This window comes from Phalacrocorax carbo, chromosome 17, assembly GCF_963921805.1.
Source record: "Phalacrocorax carbo chromosome 17, bPhaCar2.1, whole genome shotgun sequence".
NCBI classification, from domain to species: domain Eukaryota; kingdom Metazoa; phylum Chordata; class Aves; order Suliformes; family Phalacrocoracidae; genus Phalacrocorax; species Phalacrocorax carbo.
In genome coordinates this window covers 7,661,123-7,680,675 of record NC_087529.1, presented here as the reverse complement: position 1 = coordinate 7,680,675, position 19,553 = coordinate 7,661,123, and the positions used below count along the sequence as shown (strand labels likewise).

General features: G+C 41.0%; 1 protein-coding gene across 3 annotated transcripts in view; it reads right to left on the bottom strand.

Moving 5' to 3' along the window:
- The window catches only part of PITPNM3 (PITPNM family member 3), a 143,062-nt gene that overhangs the window by 68,567 nt on the left and 54,942 nt on the right, over positions 1-19,553 (bottom strand). For 2 of the 3 annotated variants that reach the window (XM_064468278.1, XM_064468276.1), the window contains exon 4: positions 5,065-5,112. The exons of the other annotated variant lie outside the window; for it this stretch is intronic. In XM_064468278.1, coding sequence (XP_064324348.1) covers positions 5,065-5,112 — 48 coding nt within the window. The remainder of the gene's footprint in view (positions 1-5,064; positions 5,113-19,553) is intronic. 3 annotated transcript variants of the gene reach the window in all.

Sequence of the window (19,553 nt, the reverse complement as noted above, 5' to 3'; positions counted from 1 at the left end):
CCGTCTGTGTCACAGACTACTGAAATTTTAGCCAAATTCTAATAGTTGAAGGTAACAGTTAAAGTAACTTTACAGATTTTACAAGGTTGCCCCAAACAAAATATTTGTAACAAGCAACACAGAAAGCCACTCACTAGCAGTAATTTAACAATGACCAAAATATATATGGAACCAGAGAATCAATTCTAATGCCAATATAGATTCTTGCCTGAAACCTGGGCTGGTAAAATCCAGCTCTGCTTCTCATGCATGGCAGAGAGATTTGTCATGATCAGACTACAACATCGCTTTAAAGAAGCTATCTGCCAGCTGAAACTTGTAAACGCCTTGCTGTCATAACAATCCATCAGAAACAAAAATACTTTGCAGAAATGTTAGCGTTTCCATTAAGTCATTTCTCATAGAAGTAATTTTAGTATATTTCACATTTCAAACTTTCCCACCCTGACAAAACTGTGGATAGGAAAACGTCAGTTTTCAGCAACTAACATTTTATTTTCAAAACCCTGAAACCATGTCAACCAGTGTAAAAGCCAACGTATTTTCAGATTTTGATAAAAACCAGAAGGTCTTCTGCAAAGTTTTTTGTAGATTAGGAAATCTTTTCCTGGAGGAAAGCAAAGCAAAACAAAACAAAACAAAACCCACAAACCATAAAGCAACACTCATTCTTTATCACAGTACAACAGTCAAACACATCGGTGTTCCTGGTGAACTAGTGTCACGGGATCCATGCTATTTCAATAGCTGCTAATGAATGTCCATCATAAAAGACACTGTAAGTAGCATTTCTGTGTCAATGAGGAATGCTGTCAAAATGCCTGGGTCCAAGTGGAACATATTTAGAAATAAAGCATCTCAAAATGCCTTTTTTGAATGGTCGTTTTCTGCCACTGGATTTTTTTTGCAATTATCTTGGCCTGTAAACATCACTTTCTCTTTTTCTGGTTTTATTTGTAAGTTCAAACTGAACCAGAAACTAATTATTATACTTTCTCTTTGATGCCATTTAAGTATACATTAGTGAAGATGATATTTAGCAATTTTCTCATCATTTCTTCATTTCCTAAAGTCAGAGACACTCTTCTTATTTTACTCCTATAGATGGACTTTTCTTGGAAACCTCTATGTTACTGAGGAAGAGAAACTCTGCCGACCAATTCTGTTTTCCAGAGCAGCAACAGAGCACTGTTTCTTACACAAAATGAAATGAAGAAGGGATTTCATCATTACAGAAGTAGAGAGCTCTCATGGATTTTCACCAGTTCTAAGCCACATCAGTGAACCTACACAGTACAAATCACACAAGACTCCTGGATTATCACTAATGGTGCATTGCACATTGTCAAAGCACATCATATGTCACAAGAGACCTGTATAGCCTTCCTGTCTTACATGGATGCCAGGGTACTCTCACACTTCACTTGCAGTCTGGGTGAATTGTATGACACGAGAGAGACCTTCAGTCTAGTTTCTGTCCTGGTCAGCAAGACCCATAGCAGGAGCTCTTGACCCCCTCTGTAATCATTATGCCTCCCTCCTTTCATTGCCCCATATTGCTACATACAGTACTCAGAAGATGGGATCTGACCAGTCTGCATGGAGCCATGTATTCTACGATTTCATTTGCCAGAGAAGAAAAAAAAAAAACCAGGAAATGCACCCAGAACTCGCTGTCTACTTGAATATCTATCTCAAGTAGAATAAGGGTTCTTGTAGGGTGAAACAATTTTAAAACGCAGAAAATCAATACACAAAACCAACAAGCAGGAATACAAGCATACAGAAACACAGATACAGGTTTTGCGTATCATCAGAATGCTCTTACACATTGCAGAAGCTAACCTCAGCACCCAGTAACTCTCCCACGCTACAAGAATGATGCTGACAAATGCTAAGAAAGTAATTACTGTCTAGCTATTCAAAACCTCACTAGTCTGCTAAATAACAAATATATGGTCAAAAAGTAATTGTTAGAAGCACAACACTGCCTGTTCTTTACCCAGCAATATGCAGGTATTATTAGCTCTCAAATCTTTATTGCTTCTTCAGTAGCAGAAAGTTTCAAAACCACACGCTGAATGCAAGGAGAGTAATTCTGGTATCCCCGCCTCAGGTACAGCTTCTCCCAGGTCTTTGGCTTACGCGTTCGTGTAATTGCACCAGCTGAAGTGATTACAGGGAAGCGGCACTGCCACTCCACACTAAGCAACAGCCTCCAAGATACCTCTGGACAGCTGAGCTGAGTAGTATAAGCACAGGGTGGGATAATTCAGCATTCTGGAACAGCAACAGCTGAAATATGGAAAGGGGAAGGAACACTTTCATTAAAAGAACAATAATTTTTAAATTGTTCAATTTCCCATTTCCTCCCCAAGGAAATTTCTTGATGTTTTAATACAAACTCTGCTCAGAAGTTGTAATCCAGGCTCTGACAAACGCCTTTTGTAACTTCCCACAGGTTTGTAGTCTGATACCAGAAACAGAGGTATCAGGGATGGAAAGAACAAAATTAGTGCTATTATATCCCAACTGCCACAAGTCAAATTAAAAGAATAAATGTCTCCCATTCTCTTGTGGGGGGGAGAAAGTGAGAGAGTGAGCCTGAAGCCTTGGAGAAAGAGTAAACCCTCTCAACCCAATCTGAAAACTGCAAACAGAAAATCACGCGTCTGCGTGAAGATCTGAGACAAAATAGCACCCGGGAGATACATCCTGTAATCTGGGGCTAACTCAGCCAACCTGGAATACCTGGTAACCTTAATTAAAACAGGTGGCCAAATATAAGTACTGTAAATGATTTGATTTGGCTGAGTTCATAGTAGGTGCTCAACTATCACATGGGAACGGTGACCTCACGATGAAACAACTGTGTCAAGAGTATGAAATGTAGAAGTTCCATCTTTTGGGAGGTCATCAACTGATACCATTTAAAACATAAAGCTGCATTATAAAAACCAGCAGGAACTATTAAGCATTTTTTGTGAGGACAGCCACTGGACCATATATCAGCTCATAGAGAACTACTACTATTGAGTAGTTAAATGGCTCTTAGAAGTATGTTGTACCAAAGCAAATTAAAGTGAAGGAGGTGAGTAAAAACAGTAACTGACACTTAGCTACTGCTGATCAGATACTGAACTATAAGGAAAACAGCTCACAGTCCTAAATTAAATGCAACTACAATACAGAAATTATACTGCTTTTCAGTCTAGCAGTCAATACCCAGGAACAGTGTCTGTCATCCGAGCCAACTGATTTAATGACTAGGGAAGAGATTTACCAAGTGTTTCAGGAGACAGAAACATACACTGCTACCACAGATACCAATGAGCCAGCGTCTCTGGCATGGATTGTTTTGGACTCGAATTCCCACTGGAATTGTTATATATAATATAAGTTGCGTAAGTTCATCAGTGACTTACAGAGACATCAAGCAAGCTGTGTATCTATAGCCTTCCCTGAAATAACCCCCTGCCCAAAGTCTCTTCACATGGAGTACATCAGATCTCAAGATCAGCCATGAGCATGAGAGGAGAGCCAGGTGAAAGGAAAAGCTCAGAAAGCGATTCAACACCTCAAATCCACCATGAAAAGCATCAGTTCAATCCCCGACAAAAAAAGAGTACTCTGAACCTAGGAGAAAAGAATTTGCATGATCATTCCCAAACTTCTGAGAACATGAGGTGCAATTCAAACCTGTACTAAGAATCAAGCCAGGACCATCTTTAATATTTTGGCATGTTAATTAGGGAGGAACTCAGAGATAAAACAAGAGAACTTGCTTTAGGTACAAAACATAACATGGTGATAGTCTCCAAAGAAAACTGTTATTTCCATTATCGCACTCCTATGAGAAATTACGCCGCTTCTTGCCATCTGCTGTGCTATTACTAGTCATTTATAATGACAAATCCATCATGAGAAATATGTTCACATGAAGGCTGGAACATATGTTTTCTATTAACAAATGATAAAGAATATTGTAATACACTGCAGATGCAGTTTCGCAAACTGCACTGTTTGGAGGAAAATAATGGCATGCATCACTGAGCCCAATCCTGTTCTGTAAGCCACAACATGAGATAGTATCTGTGTCAACTTCCACACTGTTTCTTCATTGAATGAGCCTTACTCACACACGCTGCCAGATCTTGTACGTGACTACTATGGAAGTTCTACTCCAGTAGTCATGGAGTAGAATACACAGGGTTTAAGCGCGGATCTAGACTGACTCTGTGTGCTCCTCAGCTCCAGCTCTCAGACCAGGCCAGACATAGGCAACGGACAAAGCATGATTTCCAAGGGGAAGGGGTTAGCACAGAGTGACAGTGTGTGCTTCTGAGCACAGCTGCAGGAATAGCAAACGTTTCACTGCAAACTCAATGAGGGCAACCGGCAATCGTTCTCAGAGAGAACTGTGACGAAAGAAAATACCCTCATTAACACCACTCTTTCCTATAAGCCATTTTGCTCTCTTTAGCAGGCAATGCAAAAGCATAGAGAGATCAACAGCACAGTGACACGCGAATACACTCACTCCTCAAAGTGGGGCACCAGTAGCAAAGGAACACTACCAATGTCAGGCATTTGTACTACTTTTCATTCCTGCAGCACTCAGAAACTTCAACAGCAATACCTCTTGCACCTCTTTAAGCAGAGATGGGAGAAGGAAGTCCAGAGCACAGAGCACTGAAGGCTTCTATACTCCAAATTGAGCCACGTTGTACTGTCCTGTACGAGCTATTACGTATACCAGCAGCTTCACCCCCCAAACCTTTACCTCTGCCACTATAGCCAACGCTATAAGGCACTATCTAATATTACATAACGTTACAAGCATTTTATTGGTATGTTTTCATGATCCATATTAAAAATAAATACATTTAACACAAAACTCAAAAGAACCCTAACCCTGGTCCCTCCACACCCATCTCCCTTCTCAACCTACCACCAGACCTGTGCTGGTTAACATTTCCTTTCTATTATTATCTCTAGTTGTTGAGCAGCCCCCGTACCAAAAAAAAAAAAAACCAACAAAAAAACCCCAAAACTTCAACTCACGTTGTTTTTCCTGTAGAAAGGCATATGAGCAAAACGTAGATTCTTCACCTGCAGAAGGAAGAACCCACAATGTGACACGGGATTGCTTTACGTGGACATCAAGCTCTTTGCTTTTCCTATTGTATTGTCCTAAGTATTTTACAATTGACCACTGTAGTTATTTCTAGAACTCCCATTGGCTTCAGTGGGAATAGCTTGGCATATGTACTTGAAAACTGCTCTAATCTGTTCATCCAAATGGTCAGTCTAGAAGCCAGATTTTACTCTTCATTTCAGGAAGGGCATCATAAGCAATGAAACTGTAGCTAGGAATCTGTTTGATTACCTGTATCATTAGCCACTGAATCTCTAAACATCTAAGAATTACCATTACTTATCCAGCATCACAAACCAGATTCTTATTCTAAATATTTAATTAGCAGTATTTTTAAGAATGTCTCTGTCCTTCCACTCCCTCCCACAGTCCACCTGTCCAAGGAAAGCTGCAAGTACAAAGGCATTTTCTCAGATCTAAATACAAAACCTTAAAATACAGAGACACACGGATACAGGAATAGAAGGGCTTTTCATTTAGTTTATGCATATAAAGGCCTCCTACGGGACTCAGGAGAGTAAACACCTTTGCCATTATTCTACCAGTACAGAAATGGAAGCCCAATGGTACCAGCCCACAGCTACCATCAGAGCTGGGATGGGAACACAGGTCTCTCAATCCCTTCTCTAGATTCCTTCTTCAGAGGTCTAGGCAAAATTTACTGGTTTTCCTGGAGCCTACCTACTGTTTGGGTATACTCAAACAAGCAACAGAGATGGCATTCTTCTGCTGAGACACGGTCTGAATAAACAACACACAACATTATGTTCTCTGTATTTGGAAACAAGCCCCAGACTGGTCAGGTGACAAGGACCAGGGAAGCTGGTGCCATTCCACTACGTGGAATAAAACAGTGCACGTGGTGTAGTCACCTGCCTGCCTGCTTTCTTGTGTTCAGTGAAAGCTTCTGCTCGGTGCCCTAAAACAACTATAGAACTTGTATGCACTGTCTCAGATCCCATGGATTAAAAATGCTGTTACATTAAAGCCCACTAGGGTTACTATATCATGAATAATAATAATTTTTAACTCCTCTGATGGATGCAGCACTACAGAATAAGAGCTCTGCCACAGTTCTCTTCCTTCAGTTGCCCCAGCTATCACAACTGACAGCTTGGCTTTTAAAGGGAGTAAAAGGCAAAGAAAAAATGACAGGCTCTTCAATATACAGCATCAGAATCTGCTCTTCTCCATTCTTTGTGCTGGAACCGCAAGCAAAGAGACCACCTGGGTACCTGACTTTTGAGGAATGAAAGATATTTTAATTAACCACTTTCCAAACTTCACGTACAATCTCTTTCATTTTCAGTTCTTCACCAGGACAATTCAGAGACTGTTGTTCTGCCGAAGAGCTTGGGTCACAACTGTTCCCTGCTTTCAGCTTATTAGGGGAGAAGTATTATCTGCAGTAGCTCACAGGGAGAGTAATTGTTGAGGCAAAGCAAGTGTTTGCCTTGGGAAGAACCTGTGAGGCTCTCATGAATGTGAGAGGTGAAAGCAAAACCACGCCTCCCTGTCAAGAGCACAGACCAGCCTTCTGAAGTGCCTGCATACACAGCTCTTAATTGCAACATGGCTGGAAAGCAACAGGATTCACGAAGAAAACTCCTTCCAGTGACAGCTTTAAATGGCTCTGCAGATAGAAATTCTGCATCTCAGACAAAGAGCTCTTGACAGAAAGTGAAGCCGCTTTCACTACAGAATTGAAATTAGTTTTTATTTGGTAGGTTTCAAAACCAGACAATTAGGTTTTTTAAAGCTTTACAAATGAATTTCAACTTTGCATATAAGTTTTTAACATTTAGATTTAGGTCTTTCAGTATGCATTACTGTGCCTGTCCCACATTTTTCACCATTTAAAGGAGAAATAGAAGAGGTCAGGGAGAAAAAATAAACAAAAACATGAAGGTAAAACAAAAACACCAGAAAGAAACACTTGTTTTCAGATGCTAAGCAGTATATGAAAGTCAATAAATTTAATCTGCCCCATGTTTTCATGCATGTTTTCTAGTTCTTTTTCTGTAAAAATCTCCCATCACATTTGTGCCACTGCCTTGCGCAGGATATGGTGGATGACAACCACTTTGCTGGCACAGCACGTGCTGTTAAAGAGCAAGTGCAGCAAGGAAATGCGATAGAGGGGATACAGGTATTTCTCAAGGTTCTTATCCTACCCAGAACCACTGCAATTTTAGAGTAAAATTTCTTCATAGTAGCTTGTATGGGGCTATGTTTTGGATTTGTGATGATAAGTGTTGATAGCACAGGGATGGTTTAGTTATTGCTGAACAGCACTTGCATGGCATCAAGGCTTTTCCTGCTCCTCACGCTGCCGCACCAGCGAGTGGGCTGGGGGTGGGCAAGAAGATGGGAGGGGACACAGCCAGGACAGCTGATCCCAGCTGAGGGAAGAGATATTCCATACCATATGACATCACGTTCAGCAATGAAAGCTGGGGAGAAGGAAGAAAGGGGGGACCTTCAGTTTTAACATTTGTCTTCCCAAGTCACCATTACACGCGATAAAGCCCTGCTTTCCTGGAAATGGCTGAACATCTGCCTGTGGGTGGGAAGTAGTGAATTACTTCCATGTTTTGCTTTGCTTGCACATGGAGATTTTGCTTTATCTATTAAACTGTCTTTATTGCAACCCATGAGTTTTCTTACTTTTACCCTTCTGATTCTCTTCCCTGCCCCACTGGGGAGGAACAAGCGAGCGGCTGGCCGGGGCTGAGATGCTGGCCGGAGTTAAACCACAACTGTCACGAAATGTGATAGAGGGGACACAAATATTCCTCAAGTGTTTTTAAATCTAAGCTTAGACTTCTGATTCTACAAAATCTCTTTGCTTTTTTTCAGACTCAGTACCTTGCCTCAAACTCATGTATGATCTGCAAGATGAATGCTGAAGAGTTGTGACAGTCATACCCATCTGCCCCTCAAAAACTAACTGCCAGCGTTAGTACGACTCCAGATAAAACCTTGCTGTTTAATGCTTTCATGATGGTGGCAGGGGGGAGAAGGAAGAGTTATTTATGACAAGTTTTTCAAAATTTGACCCAGTGTGTGAACTTTCAGTACACTCTTTTACTCAGGTTTTTCTCAGCACTGTTGCAAGCCGCTCTACAAAATACTGAAATATTTATGGAATCCCATACTACCATTGAAGCAATCTGCAAAAAAATATGAAATACCTCCACACAGTCGGGTTTTAATTTCTTTCCTACAAACTTGTGTTATTTCTAATGTATAAGCATTGCCTTCATTTGTTCTCTGTTGATGTTAATGGTAATAGCCAAAACTAAGAGCACCGTGCCACTTCAAGTCACAGACTTTTACCTGTCTTGACAAACAGGCAACAGGGTTGATAAGCACTAGTCCCCAGCAATATTGAAGGCAATATTTTCATGACATTTGTCAGACTGGTGTTGGATAGTCGTTTCTTTTTCATTCTCCTTTTACATATTCCTTGATCTTGCACTGAAGTTTCATAGGGATTCCATGAAGATGTGAGAATATTGCCCCGTTTCATACACTTTGAGGAACAGAGGCCACCTTAGCAGAGTTCTACCACAACAGGGATTGTTCAAATATAGTAAATTACCTGCTACAAATTCCTTTCCAGCTTAGAGATAAGGCCTCAAAAGGTCAGCAGAAATCAGCAGAGCTGAGTGGAATGTGTGAAAAGTGACAAAACAAACAGGTGATGCACAATCATTAGCCAGCTGGGAGCAGAGTCATGGTGGAGCACTTCTGTGAATGCTGTTATCCTCACATTCAAAGCTACTTTGAAATCCCCACATTCAGCAGCTACAGTGCTACTGCCAGGAGATACGGGATCTGCCTGCCCTGCCTCAGTAATGAAGGTGAGTGAAAGCTCTGTTGAGCTTCCATTCAACCCTAATTTCTGAGTCTGTGCCGAGCCTTGCCTGTGTTATCCTACTTGGCAGTAATCTCCTGTCATCTCTAGTCCCTCAGTCCTCCAGAGAATTCATCACCTCCATGCTGCTGCAGTATTGTGCGTGTATGTAAGAAAAAGGTCCCTTTACTGAGAGAATTCGAATACCTGCTGAGCAGATTAATGCAAATTGCATTCAGCTGCATATCATCTCCTTTCATTTCACAGCCTCTGATCAGTGAAGATCTACATAATTTATAAACCTCATTTTTAAACATTTACAATTACGTACAAATCATCAGGAGAACAGGCTTGGTTGTTAGAGAGATAAAGTTGGACTAATTTAACTTTCAGGCTGATTGGATTGGTTTAAAAATTCTAAAAGCTCACATTGCTCCTAAAATTCCTGCTTACCTCCTCTACCCTCTCAGCCTTCTGGCAAAATAGGCATAAAGCACGTAACTGGCTACGCACAAAGCAGTGTGTTCCTGGGAAACGCAGAGAGGGAAAAATGGTCACAGTTAACAATACATTTATTCAAGGGAAGCTAAATCCTTGTTAGTGGGGATGTAAGTACAGAACGCCAGGTTTATGACACTAAGCACGAACGCACTAAATCAGCATTACTAGGTAATCCCCGCATTCAGAACCTTCCAAAGGGGCCGCAGAGCGTTTTTGGCTGCAACTCAGCAAGTGACATGCTGCTTTCACAGCTCATCACCCACTCTGCCCTGGGCTTCCTTTTAAGCACCAAATATTCTGAAAATTTGTCTCTTTTTTTTTTTTTTTGATGTTAAACTCTTGGCGGGGGGGGAAGGAATAAAAGAATCTTTCTTTTTGCCATTTTGAAGACCTGTTCTGGGAGCTTATGGGCTCAATCCACCAATCTAATGTAGTAAATATAATTATTGGCTTTGGAACAGGGCATATTCCCTTAAAATTTAAAAAGCACTTGAAATTATTAGGTGCAAAATACATCCAACTTGTCACAATCAGTTATTTCACAGCACATTATATTTTAAGCACATGTGTTCTCTTTATTGCTAACAAAATAAGCAAGGGCAGCCACGAATTTCTGGATTTCTAAAGAAATTTAGAGATCTCAAAACCATCTTAAACTATGCTTAGATTGTGAGCTTTGATAGCTTTGAAATTTCAGATACCACAGTTAAACATCTTGTAAAATCTTGCCCCTAAAAACTTATTGACACAAAGTTCTTTCCAGCACATAATTAAAATTTGATGTTATCCACTTTCAGAAACATTCACAAAAGGTGGTTCCTAAGAAGGTAGATCCAGAGAAGTAGGTTCATTAATGGCTTTCAGCCACAGGTTCTAGACTTAAGTTATCTTCTCACTTCCTCCTCCTTCTCATGAGTTAAATGTTCTCCAGCTTCAGGACACATGCCACAGCATGGGCTACAGCACAAGTCTAAAGGCCCCCTAAATCACATTAAGTTTCTCTTCACATAATCACCCCTCAAGAGGTCCATGGAAGATGAACTTAGCTTGAAATGCCAACCTGGCATATTATAAATAACCCTTCTGAAGACATTTACTCTGATAGGATGGGAAAAACTTGGCGGAAAAAAACTTGATGGGAAAATGTGGTGCCTGATTAACCACTTGAGGGCATTCTACTTCATCTGTGTAACCATGCTCCTTGAAAATGCAACTACTAAAAGGGCTGAGCTCTTAGTCCTACATTTAGAGACAAATTAACCAAGACAGTTTAGTTTATGAGGAGTCTCACCAAATTCAAAGAACCTGATCAAACAAAATCATGCTAGTGAAATTAAGGCAGTAGGAAGTCTATGCTGTAATGGAGTGTTAACTATGCTCTCATCAGAGGGGTCCAGATATTTTCATCACACAGGAATTTCCACAGAATCTGCAAAAACCTGCCACTTCTCTACCTTGGAATTAAGAAGTGATCTGCAATTACTCTAGTTGCCTGCTACCAGCTATTGCAATGCTGAAAAACAAAACAAACCAAAAAACCAACAAGTGAGCGAGCAGTTTTTTGGGCAGTGTTGAAACCAGAACAGAACGCACCTTACTTTCCTGCAAAGGATTGGTAACACCAGTAGAAATAAACCTATCTATTCACCAGAGAAAGTAGTTGCTGGTAAAAACAAGATTCACAGAGTTACCTTTGGCGTCATGCTCTGTTACGCAGTCATTACACATACATGTACCTCTGCAGACCTGTGCTCCTGAGCTGTCAGAGGGCATTTTATACAACTCCTGTCTCTTGTTTTGTGCTCCGCCGGGATTACATTGCTAATGGGATCAGCATCAGAGACAGCGCAGCAGAACAGAGTTGCATGCCTCAGCACCAGGGAGATACTAAGGGGGTTCCTTCTTTGCCTTCTTCCCCCCACATCCAGTCGTGCAACGTTAGCTACTAGAGTGCCAGTGGGCTTTACGGCGTACATTACTTTCTCTGCTCTAATCTGAATTCATCTAACATCATAACCATACCACTGGAACAAACAATGTTCATGCTCCACTTTAGAACGTGGCTTTCGCCCCAGCAAGAATAGTGTGAAATTTAACCTCTGAACAGACAAATCAGTTTTGTTAGTATTTTTTTAATACCATGGCAAATATAATACTGGTGTGAGCACAATTTTGTCAAACTTGGGAAAGTAGGGGGGAAGAAAGGAGGTAATACCTACAGATGGTACGACCCTCTGGATGGGAATGGCAGCCAGGGAAACTCTAGGCCCAGTGAAACTGATACAAGAACACATGCTGATTTCAGCATGTAGACCGGATCTTAATAAAGGTCGAAAACGGAAAAAGGAACCTGTGGATGGGCTGCAAGAAAAGTAGGACTCTGCAGCAGGACTCAGCTCTTAGCTAGAATCTCTCTTAGCACTTAGTTTAAGCTTCCTCTATCTTGCAGGCATTTGCTGAGCTGTATTCTAGAACATACAGCATCACAAAATTAAATGACGGCAGTTGCAGAACACTGGTAACCTGCCCTAGTATAAACTGCTACCATGGATGATTTGCAGGAACCTAAGTCACTGTTTCTCTCTAAAACTTGCTGCTAGGAGTAAAATCTGTTCTTTACACGAGCCATCTGATGTGTCTTGGAACACTGTTGGCTATTCTAGTTTCCATCCTTCCCTTCCACTATTCTTTCCACTAAGCCAAATTTTCTGTTTGCCGTTCTTCACATTATTAGTCAGTGACAGATGCTATTGCAATAAATTTAACAGCAGTGTAAACACTACAGTCAGCTATGTACAAACACCCTTTAATTAATTATACAATTCTAGGAGGACATGACAAGGAGGGGGAGATCACACGCTACTGGGGGGAAGGAAGAGAGCAGTTTGTTTACGGAGAACATTCACTGTGGCAAAAAGGGGAGAGAGGGAGAGCACAAGAGCGAGCGAGCGAAACACTAGTACAAGGTCACCATACTGAAAGCAGAATCATGAGGGTGTAGAGATTCTTCTGTTATATTGGGTATTTTGACCATTGTGTAAATGATAACCTCTGAGATGCATGGCAGACATAGCAAAGGAGACTATATCAGTGAGCCAATGAGAAATGTGACCAGATGAAGACCTCGCTAAAAACATCTTAGAGCGCAGCCAGTCTTGCACAGAAACACTAGTTTCTTATAGGAGTTTAATGGATACAACTCAACATAGCTCAATTTCAGATACCGTGGGTTAGCATCCGCATCACAGCTGACACGCATCTTAATAAAAAGTCCAAACCATTCAATGCAAAAAAATTAACCATTCCCATTTTAGTGGAAAAAGCTAATTCCCAGCCAAGTTGGCATATCTGCAATATTTTCTTTGTTCTCTTGACCTAATCATAGAATCTAACTTTCTTTTTAAACATTAGAAATGCAAAATTCAACAAAACAATTAAGACCCACATATAGTTAGGCTGAAAAGAAATCCGTTGACTCCATCCCTACAGATTTTATACACAGGAAACAACTGAGTGAGGAGGAAATATATATGTTTCACATTATAATATAAGTATACAAATATACAAATTATGCAAGGAAAGAAAGCAAGAGAGAAAAAATAATACACCCCCGTCTTGCCTGAAAAAATAAAAAAGACCTTAAAAATCAAATTAACAGCTGCCTTCCCACCATACTCTGCAGTTAACTCGGCGCTGATTGCTGGCACCTTGGTGGTTTTCCTTGCCAAAGGTGTATTTAACTACTGCACAGGGAGCTGCAGGCTCTGCTTTACTCCTAACCAAGCACCATATGTACAGATTTAAACACTATACGAGCTTTACAATTGACTTAAACTGAGATTAATTTCATTTTACGAGAAGCAATAGATGGTTTCCAGACTACAAAGTCTTTCTCCTTCTGCAGAAACATCAATCTGGAGAGCAATGTAGCTAAACTCTCCTCTTACACTTAGGGTTTGTATGTGTTTAGCAACAACCCAGTTGAAAGTTTGAAGACGACAAATCTCCTGAAGTTGATTAATTACTTCTCTCTCATGTAAATGTTTCTCCATAACACATGACCGGTTAGACTCTTAATTTGATTGAAAGATAAAGCAATACTGTTCCACAGCCAAGTGAAGAACTGCTTATGCCCTATTAAGTAATAAAATATTAATTACTTTCTCATTCACGTCCCTATCTCTCTCTACCTTCCACTACAGGGTGATATTAGGGTAAATTTTTGTAGCAGCTGTCAGCGTATCCTACCCCTCTGTCTGGTGTTGTCTTAGCTGGTGCTGCATCACGTTAGTCTAACCAGAGATTCAAGAGGTCTGGGACAAGGACAAAGGCATTTTCCTAAGTGCTTAATGCTCTTGAATGCCCAATACGATTTATGGAGCTCAGTGCACTCTGAAAAGCTGGCCCTTGTGAACAGCCCACTCAAAACCAAATCAAACCAAACTTTCTCAAAACAGAAAATGACTCACCGTCATCGGGTTAAGTTTTTACAGCAGCCTTGTGCACACAAGACAACAGAAAAGATGAATTCCAATTAGTGCAACAAAAGCTGTCATGAATTCTAGGACTTTAGAATTGCAATGGAAGCACCAAACACGAGGGTGCCCAATGTGCTATTGTGGAAGCAGCCAGCGACTGACCATCCCTCCCGTGCACTAAGTTTCTGCCAAAAGCTGCTAGGATAGATTCTGCTCTCCATGTTACTGCTGTAAGCCCAGGCTTTTCAGCAGGGTAACTCTCTAGCAGTAATCTTTGCAAAGAATCAAAAGGTACTTGCATCTAAAGGTACTGCAATTGAGAGATGACTGCTGCACATTTTCTGGAAGCATAAATATGCTGTAGTAATGCTTGCTTCCAATTAGCGTAAAATACAATAGTATAATTGGACGATGCTCTTAGTCATATGGTTTAGCTGTAGGTAGTCCTGCGAGGAGCAGGGAGTTGGGTTTGATGATCCTTATGGGTCCCTTCCAACTTTAGATATTCTATGATTCTATGAATTAGCTTACTCCACAGATGTATGTTCAACTTAGTCTTAACCAAAAACATTATCCTAATCTTTCAGTTCTGTTCAGTGCCTTGTGGACATTAGGACAGGAGAAGAGAGATAGCCACTGAGGGAATTGACAGGAAATTGATCATCATCTCAGAAATGTGCTGCTTCACATATAATACAAGCTCTTTTTTCCCCCTTTACGCTAGAGAGAAAAAGATGAGATCCAAAAGGTATGATTTCAGAGGGTAAAAAAAGTCACCACTCAGTGATGTATCTACTGTACGTAAGATCTCAGGAATTTTTTTTTTATTTTTTTTTTTTAAAGGGGAGTCACACAGAATAGCTGGAGTGGTGGGGAGTCAGTACATGCTGTGAATTCAACAGAATTTTATGGTCCACCATTCATAAGCCACAGACTTTGGAGAACAATTATTTTTAAGTTTTAAGGTGAGAAGCACAGCATTTGTCTTTTTAAAAAATCAGTAGGAATTACACAGCTCAGTCCTAGGTGGTGCAGAAAGGGCAGGAATCACAGGCTTCCATACACAGACCTAACGCAACTTGCCCAACAGCACCACCTCCCAGCTCCAAAACGCTATCTTGTAATGGGCTGCATGTGAAAAATAAAAGTTTAATCTAAAACAACAATTCAAATGATGCGTCCCAGAAAGAGGGCAATATTACTGTAAGCACTGTTTTCCAGAGAGACAGTCAATGCATTAAAAGATTAAAAGATCTGAATAACCTGATCTTGTGCAGTGGGACCAAGAAAGGCCTTTCACTCACCTGATGTAAAAATTTCCAGTTGTGAAAGCTGATCATGTCCATCTGTTTTGCTGGTTAGCAGTAAAGCAATCCATCAGTCTGTATGTGTGGCATATGGAGCACAGGAAAAGTGAATTTCACACAGGCATTTTACAGTCAGTTATGTTTTAAACAACTAAAAATTAAATTGCATTTCGTCAATTGCCTACCTGACAATTCATCCTCATTTGAAGCATTTTAATTCAATTAGCTGAATTTGCAGAGTAAAATAGTAGCATATTGCTGACAAACTCAACTAATGGCTCTTAAAATTTAATTAGGGTATATTAAATCAATAGTCATCCTTTGCAGCAAGCTGTATTACAGAAATTACACTGTTATTTGTTTGCTTGCTTGTTTACTTTATATTCTACAAAAATACCACTAATGTTGTTCAAGATCTTTATATTGCAGAAATAAGGCTGCAAGCCCAGGCAGGGTATCCAGCAGATTTTAGAATGTCTTCTTGGTTTCAGTCAATGAGAAACATATTGACAATTCCAATCTTTCCAATTTAAGGATGCTGCGATTGGGGAACTAAAGATGACTGCCTTAAGCCTGTTGTAAAAATTCAGTTTCAAAGAAGAAACAGTCAAGGTTTGTTGGGGTTTCGCCTGTTTCACTTTTTATTTTTGTGTGCATTTTTGGTGGTTTAATGTTTACATTTTTGTAAATGCAAGTGTATTGAAACCAAAACTATCCACAGAAATATGACCTTTTTTTGCCCACAAAGACTTCAACAAAGACAAACATGCTGCAAAACAGTGTTTATGGAACCCTTCTGAAAGCAGCCCAAGTTCAAGCCCCTGCTACAAATCTGGTAGAACTGGCATTTAAACCTTTTCACAGAAAAGTTAAGTAATTGTATTGGGTTCAGGTAGCAAGGTCTTGGTAGTGGGAGGCTACGGGGTGGCTTCTATGAGAAGACAAAAGGAGCTGCCCTCATGTCCAACAGAGCCAGCTCCAGCCAGCTCCGGGACCGACCCGCTGCTGCCCAAAGCTGAGCCCATCAGCGACGTCGGTAGCACCTCTGTGATAAAGTATTTAAGGAGGAGTTAACAGCACTGTGCAAAAGCTGTGAGTGAGAGAAATGAGAAAATGTGAGAGAAACAACTATGCAGACACCAAAGTCAGTGAAGGAGGAGGAGGAGGAAGTGCTCCAGGCACTGGAGCAGGGATTGCCCTGCAGCCCATGGAGGAGAATGTGGTGACACAGGTTGTCCCCCTGTAGCCCACAGAGGAACATGGTGGAAAAGATATCAACCCTTCAGCCTGGGGAGAGCCCCACGCTGGAGCAGGTGGATGTGCCCTGAAGGAAGCTGCAACCCATGGAGAACCCACATCAGAGCAGGCTCCTGGCAGGACCTGAGGCCCATGGGGGACCCACGCTGGAGCAGTTCTTGAGGAACTGCAGCCTGTGGGAAGGACCCACATTGAAAAAGTATTTGAAGGATTGTATCCCATGGGAGGGACCCCAGGCTGGCGCAGGAGAAGAGCATGAGGAGGAAGGAGTGGCAGAGACGAAGCGTTAAGAACTGACCACAACCCCTGCTCCCCATCCCTTTGCATTGCTGTGGGAGGGGGGAGAAGAGTTGGGAATGAAGTTGAGCCTTGGAAGAAGGGGAGAGTGAGGGGGAAGGTGGTTTTAGTTTTGTTTTATTTCTCACTAGTCTACTCTGTTACAATTAATTGTCAATAAATTAAATTAATTTCCCCAAGTCAAGCCTGTTTTTCCTGTGATAGTGATTGGTAAGTAACCTCCCTGCCCTCATCTCAACCCATGAACTTTTAATTGTATTTTATCCCCCTGTTCTGCTGAGAAGGGGAAAATGATAAAGAGATTTAGTGGAACCAAAAAAAGTTGTCTTTAAGAAAATCTCTTGCAGAGATTCCGATTGGACACGAGAGGGAAATTTTTCACACTGAGGACAGTCACCACTGGAATAATCTCCCCAGGGAAGGGGTTGACTCGGCCACGTTGGGCACCTTCAAGAGTCGCCTGGACAGGGTGCTGGGCCGTCTTGTCTAGGCTGGTCTCTTCCTAGAAAGGTTGGACTAGATGATCCCTGAGGTCCCTTCCAGCCTGGGATTCTGCGATTCTGTGATATAAATGTACTTTCCATAGCAAAGGGTGGAATGATGAATCAAGAGAGAATAGTAAAATTTGTAAAAATCCCACATTAATTTATAATTATTATTTCAGAATATGGGATCTGAAATTTTTTTTTTTTTTTTTTTTTTTTTTTTTTTACAATGAGGGTGGTTATAATGAAAAAATTTTTTACAACGAGGGTGGTGAAACATTGGCACAGGTTACTCAGAGAGGTGGTCGATGCTCCATCCCTGGAAACATTCAAGGTCAGGCTGGATGGGGCTCTGAGCAACCTGACCTAGCTGAAGATGTCCCTGCTCGCTGCAGAGGGGTTGGACTAGGTGGCCTCTAAAGGTCCCTTCCAACCCAAACCATATTGTGATTCTATGAAACCAAATCCCCTTCAACCAGCTGAAGGCAACAGAGCCTGTTATCACTCATCTCTTTGGAACAGTTTTCACCTGTCACTATGGGCCAACTGACCCTGCAGAGCTTCCTTTCATATGGTACACTTCAGTCTTGGAAGCTCTTGTTTGACTACTCTGGATAACATCCTGGTTGATATTTCTCTTCAATGGTCCAGACAACCACTTTACACACTCATGAACAAAACGCTGTGTGACTACAATCTTCTAATTCTCCGTGGTCTTTTTGTGATGTGGCAGTCATCCTAGATACCAAGATTTTCTGAATTCTGTACATGCAAAAAAAGTGACTGAGATGAACAAAGTCTTCCAATTCATTCAGAAGGTATGACCTACTTGAAAGGAAATTGCTATCCTCTTAGGTGTACCCTTGCACTAGAATCATCAATAATATGACCATCTTATGATAAGGACATGCACAGTTACAATTAATACTCCCAGATTCCAGCCTCCAGGACCAGCTCCAATAGTTCTTCTGTGCTACCAGGACACCTTGGTCTTAAAAGAGCACTGCATATCCCAATGAACCAACCCAAGTTATAAGTTTACACAAACGTATCCTCATAGTTGGGGGAGACAAAAAAACCATATCCTCATAGTTGGGGGAGACAAAAAAAACATATCCTCATAGTTGGGGGAGACAAAAAAAACCATATCCTCATAGTTGGGGGAGACAAAAAGTTAAAAAAAACCCTGTATTTTCAAAAGTGATCTATAGTAGGTAACTCAATAAAGTATATGTCCAATATGTTTGAGTATGAGCTGCATGGAAGACCACAGAGTGTCAGAAGGGATGAAAGAAAAGAATGAAGACTACCAAACTTCTTTACTACCAAACTCCTGCCCAGGACACAAATCTACTCTGCACCAAGTGTAGGTACATTAATTTCACTTACGTTGGACCAACCTTAAAGTAGAGGAGCTTCAGGCACCTGAACAGGAATGAAACAAATCAAACAGAAGGTAATACGTGATTGAAACCACTGCATTTCGGCAGGAACTGCTTAAAAATACACACATGCAAAATCAGTTGTCAGAAGAAGTATTAGTCACTCTGATTTTCATCAGCTTTTCAGTTAGACTATTTTAAAAGGCAACAGAGCGCTCACTACATTCTCGCTAGTGTAAAAAATATTATGTGAGGTACGCCAAGCATTGACTCTACAGTTAGAAAACAAGGGTCTAATTATAGAGGAGCCACTATTCAGTCATGAACCATTTTTCTTTTACTGCAATTAATTACAATAATGCCTGTCAGGATTACAAGTGTTTCACCAATAAGGACCCAAATTTTATGTTTTGCCTTATGTGCAATATACACCACAGTCCCTTTACTCGGACTCCAAGCACAAAATTTGGCTCTTTAACAGAGTTGTCTCTGGAATAGAAATCTGCAGAATGATACTGTTGTAACCAGGGCCTTCAATAAATACACCAACTCTCAAACACAAGGTAAGCATCTTTCCCTTGCTTCAACAATAGCCATACCTATCAAAGCAGATTTACTTCCATAAACATGATATTTCAGACTCTGTAGACGCTGAAGCGCATCAGCTCCTTGCTGGAATGTCCAGCTAAGTGGTAGTCAGTGTCAAAAAGCATTAATTATTTGGGGCTGGACAAGGAGCGTGGGCCCACGGCAGGGAGGGAAGTGTAAGCATTAGCAATGAGAATGCCTCTGTTTGTTTCTTAGAGGTCACAAAATGACCTCAGATGGT